The sequence below is a fragment of the Pinus tabuliformis genome, chromosome 5_1 (genome assembly GCF_031772625.1).
Source record: "Pinus tabuliformis cultivar Carrire ecotype Pingquan chromosome 5_1, CPIR1, whole genome shotgun sequence".
Classification (NCBI taxonomy): domain Eukaryota; kingdom Viridiplantae; phylum Streptophyta; class Pinopsida; order Pinales; family Pinaceae; genus Pinus; species Pinus tabuliformis.
In genome coordinates, this window is record NC_142305.1 from 545,242,876 (window position 1) to 545,247,968 (window position 5,093).

Below are 5,093 nucleotides of genomic sequence, written 5' to 3' on the forward strand. Positions count from 1 at the left end.
TGTTGAAACTTTGGGCCATAGTCCTGGCTGCCAGACTTTTTCCCAGATTCGGTCCCTGTTTGCCTGGATCTCTGAATACCTCAGCTGATGAGCTTCTTTTGTGGTGAATGTTCCTTTGGGCGTATGACCCCATCTTAGTCGGTCCTACTGGTTGGAGTATCAGATTCTTCTGTAGGTGAGTTCTTGATCTATGTCAGAGTGCGATTCTCCCTGCCAATCCATTTGCCAAAGGCTGGCCTGCTTCCAGATTCGGAAGTCATGATTTGAGGATTGTTGCCAGAATTGATGCACGTGAGTAAGGTTTTCCTGCTGCATCTGCATTTTCCATAGAGGCTTTTGAAATAAAGTTGCCAGCTTTGGGAGTTGTTGCCATGAGTCTTCCCAAAACCTTGTTGTTGTACGTGAATGAATCTCCTAGAAACTGTGTTCTTGAATGAACTTGCTATGGAGCTTTGCAGTGTTCCAAATGGGTGATCCAAAGATTGAGGGACTGATTCTGATGATATCTTTCCATTGACTACCTGGGACATATTTTGCTTGCCATAATCTGGCCCATGGTGAGTGTGGCTTGGTGATCCAATTCCACCACATTCGTGCTCCCATCGTATTATTGCTTTGAAGTGGATCTCGCAGGCCTAAACCTCCCTCTGATTTGATTTTGCAGACGTCTTTCTAGTTGACAAGAGCCCATTTTCTGTTCAAGCCAGAGGAACCCCAGAGGAAGTTGCGTTGAAGGTTGCGAATGGCCTTGAGGACCCATTTTGGAGCTGCCATAATGGAAAAGAGATACAAAGCCATGGCCTGTAGAACCGATTTGATTAAGACCAGTATACCGGCCATGTTAAGAGCCCGGAAAGTCCAAGAAGATAGCTTTAATCCTAATTTACCTAGAAGAGTCTTCCATGAGGCATGCTTGACTGCAGAGTCTGCGAGGGGAGCTCCTAGGTAAGTAGAAAGTAGCTTGGAAATGGTATAACCCAAAATTCTAGCAATGTTCCTTTGAGAAGAGGGGGGGGGGTGTTGAAGAAGAAGAGCTGAGATTTCGAGGCGTTGATGGAAGTGCCAGATGCGTCAGAGAAGATGGAAAGCAGGGATTTAAAAACGGATGCTTCTTGTGAGGAAGGATGACCAAATAACATGGTGTCATCAACAAACTGTTGATGTGATTGAGAAGGAAGACCATGAATAGAGATGCCTTTAAGAGTTTGGGAGGAAACAGTTGCTTTAAGAAGTCTACCGAGACCTTCCGCCATTAGAACAAAGAGAAAAGGTGAGAGAGGATCCCCCTCTCTAATGCCCCGAGAGGGGCGAAAGGGTTTGGAGGGCAAGCCATTCAACAGGACTGAGAAGCTGGGAGAGGAGATAAGGTTCATAATCCATCTGGTGCAAGTAGAACTGAAACCAAAAGCCAATAGCATTTTTTGAATATAATTCCAACTGAGCTTGTCAAAGGCTTTAGATAGATCCCGATTTAGAAGCATACCTGGTTTTTTTAGAAGCTTTAATGAGTGAATCACCTCATTTGATAGAATAATACCGTCCATGATCTGCCGGCCTTCGACATATCCCGTTTGTTCTTGAGAAATGAGTAGTGGAAGGAGAGGTTTAAGCCTATTTGCTATGACCTTGGTGATAAGCTTGTAGATGACATTGCATAGCGCTATAGGTCTGTAGTTTTCAGGCTTACTTGCTTCTTTACTTTTTGGAACCAATGCTATGAAGGTCGTATTGAGGGCTGGGAGTATCCAATGCATAATTCATGATTCCTCGACAAGTTCCCAAGCTTCAGCTTTGATTAGCTCCCAGAATTCGTGGAAGAAATTGGATGTGAAACCATCCGGCCTGGGAGCCTTGCCATCCTTGAGTTGGTTCATAGCTTCTTCAACTTCCTTAAGAGATATGTGTTGAAGCAGCTTATTGTTGTGGTCCTTTGTTATTATTCGAGGGATGTGTTGCGTTATTGTTCTGATTGCCTCATCTCTGTTACCTGAGGGCTCCCTGAGAATATCCTGAAAGTAGCCTGTGAATTCCTTCTCCATATATTCATGTGCTTCTATTCTTCCCCCTGTTGATTGTTTATGAAGGTGATGTTGTTGTGCATACACCGTTGGATGGCTGTTTTATGGAAAAATTTGGTGTTCTTTTCCCCATCTTTCAACCAGTTGATTCTGGATTTTTGATGCCAGAGAATTTCCTCTTGCCTCCTGCGTTCTTCTATTTGATTCCAAAGGATCTGCTCTTGTTGTGTCTGTTCCTCTGTTCTTCCTTCTCGAATGAGAGTTTGTTGAAGTGCTTCCATTTGCTTTTCCAGCCTCTGGCGATTCTCCTGAATGTTGCCAAATTGTGTGCGATTCCAGTTCTTGAGGACTTGTTTTATGTTTTTCAACCTTTGTTGGAATTGATACATTTTGGCCCCCTCTTGCGGGATAAAGGACTTCCATGCTTCTTCTACCACTGTCTTGAATTTTGGATCTGTAAGCCAAAAGGCCTCGAATCGGAAGGGTCGATTGCAGCGTGTACCGGGCCCAGACCATTGTAGCATGATGGGCCAATGATCAGATCCTCCTTGTGGTATGATTGACGCGTTAAAGTCCCCACCCAGATGTATTGCGTTGTCCGATAAAAGGAACCTATCGAGCCTGGAGGATATATGATGAATGCCCCTACGTTTATTCGTCCAAGTGAAAATTCCATTTGAGGTTGGAATGTCCATGAGTTGATTATTTTGAATGAATTCTCTAAGACCATTGTTGTCACTCTCTAGCCTGGTTCTGCCTCCTGCTTTTTCTTCCATCGACTTTATGATATTGTAGTCTCCTCCTCCGATCCAGAGGGGGTACTGCCTGTTCTCGTGTAGTATAGAGATTGTTTCCAGCAGATCTAGTTTTTGATGAATATTTTGCAGAAAGTATACATTTGAGAGATGCCCGTGGATGTTAGTGCCAATGAGGTGGAAGGACGCTTGAATGAGGTGATGTGTTGCATGGAAGTCATTCAGTGTTAGAATCTGCGGATTCCATAGTATGGCAAGTCCACCAGAGGCCCCTGAGGCATCAACTGAGATTGCGCTGCTACCTGCCCAGATCTTGTTTCGAACTTTTTCAATAGCTGTGTTGCTGCTTTTGGTTTCTTGAAGAAAAACTATGGATGGTTTTTCTTGTTGAATCAGGTTTTTGATCATCCGGTGTTTTGAGGGGCTATTGAGTCCTCTCACGTTCCAAGACATGAGCTTCATGGAGACTGAGGTTTGGGTTTATAATACTTTGTCAATTTAGGGAATCGCCCCGATTCCATAAGTAATTCTCCCACTAGTATGGTCCTCTGTAGATCTGTCTTGCGTCCCCTTTTCTTGTTTTCTTTGAGAGTTTTTTTTCTGTCCCAAGGGCTTCCTCCTTGTATACCCAGACTTTTATTGTGATGCACTTTGGCCAAGACTCCTTCAAGCCTGTCTATTTGCCAAGGGGGAATGGTGTTGAATTCTTTTTGTTTGCAGGTTGTTTCAAGTTTGAAGATGTCTAGACCCTCGAGCATAGTATTTTCCAGATCTTCATCCATGATGATAGGGGAGCTCTAATCTTCTTCATCTGCATCTACCTGTAGACTTAGAGCTATAGCTGCATCTATATCCATGGTTGAAGCCTACTGCTTAGGATCGAGAACGGATTTTCCCTTGCCCGGGGTAGGGGATTGATATCCGAAACCACTTTAGTGATGTCTTTCATTTGATGAGGCGGGGGGCGAGAGGAGTCTGGATCTGAAGTCTGCATGGGGGCGGAAGGGTTGAGGGAAGATGAAGGCATTGAATTATTTTCCAGGGGATCAGATCTATGCAGGTCCGGGGTAGCAAGCAGAGTAAATCTGTTCTGGGAATCCGGTTTAGCGGTATTATCAGGGACTGTCTGGCTTTTCTTTGCATGCCTACGACGGTTAGGGACCTTGGTGAAGCCTTCCGAACCTTTGGAGTTTTCTGAGGAGGAGGCTTTGGACTGCAAGTTAAGAGGGCAGTCTCAGAAGAGGTGGCCATGCTCATGGCATTTACGGCATCGAAAGGGGATATGCTCATAATCTAATGATTGTATCCATTCAAAGTCATCGTGATAGAGGCTTACCGAGTCAGCTAAAGCCTTGGACAAGTGCATCTGTACGCAGATCCTGGCGTACGAGGTGTATTTGCGGGACTTTGTTTCCTCCGCAACTTTGATGAAGGTCCCAAGTTTGTTGCCAATGTCTGCCAGCGTTTCTTCCCTCCAGTATTCCACTGGGAGGGAATACATTCGTATCCATACGGGTGCCCAGCTGAAGTCTTCTTTATCAGGGTTGAATCTCGGTTTCCACTCCGTGAGATACAGTCCTGAGGAGTTAAAGAAGTATGGGCCGCCTTCAAATATTCTAGTTTTGTCCTCCACACAAAGCAAGATGGCTGTGAAAAAGCCTTTCGGTCCCAGTTGCAAAGTAACCTGTCCTTCGGGTTTCCATTTTGATGCTATCCATCCCTGCAAGGCCTTTTCGGTAGGCCAAAAGCCAAGAAACTTTCCTATTAACGCGTGATCTTGCATATACTGGATTTCACCATTTATACGATGACTTGGCAGATCAACCTTGATGCGTTCTACGGCCTTCGAAATACAGGTTGCCGAGGTCGCCTTTGGCTGTGACGAAGAGGCTTTTTGGTGCACTTCTTTTTCTGTGTCCATTGCTTCAGGCTGAGCTATGGGTATCTCTTTTCCATTCATTCCTTGTCCTTCCTGCTCAGAATCTTGGACAGTGCCAGAAGGGGGCATAGGAATTTTGTTCTGATTCATGTCAGAGATAGGGGAGTTCAGAGGAGGGGGGGGCAGAGCCCACCCCTCCAAGCTGCTTTGCCATTGAAGGCTTTCAACAGTAGTGTGGCGGCGCAGCTTGATCCGTCTGAAGCGATCAGGGAGTAGGGTTTGCAGAAGTTTTGCAGGCGGCATCTGTGGATCTCTCTTTATCAATCAACTGTTTGGCATAATCACATGTGGTTGTGCACATTGCCCGATACTCCGCTTCTATACAAGATAAGGAAGCAATACTTTATTTCTTGTTGCTCCAAGCAATTACCCCAAACCCAA

General features: G+C 45.1%; 1 protein-coding gene across 1 annotated transcript; it reads right to left on the minus strand.

Annotated features, from left to right (window-relative positions):
- Window positions 1–2,053: 2,053 nt before the first annotated feature.
- Window positions 2,054–3,235, minus strand: LOC149165955 (uncharacterized). The gene has a single exon (XM_089430000.1). The coding sequence runs from the start codon at window positions 3,233–3,235 to the stop codon at window positions 2,054–2,056; it is 1,182 nt and encodes a 393-aa protein (XP_089286126.1).
- Window positions 3,236–5,093: the final 1,858 nt, after the last annotated feature.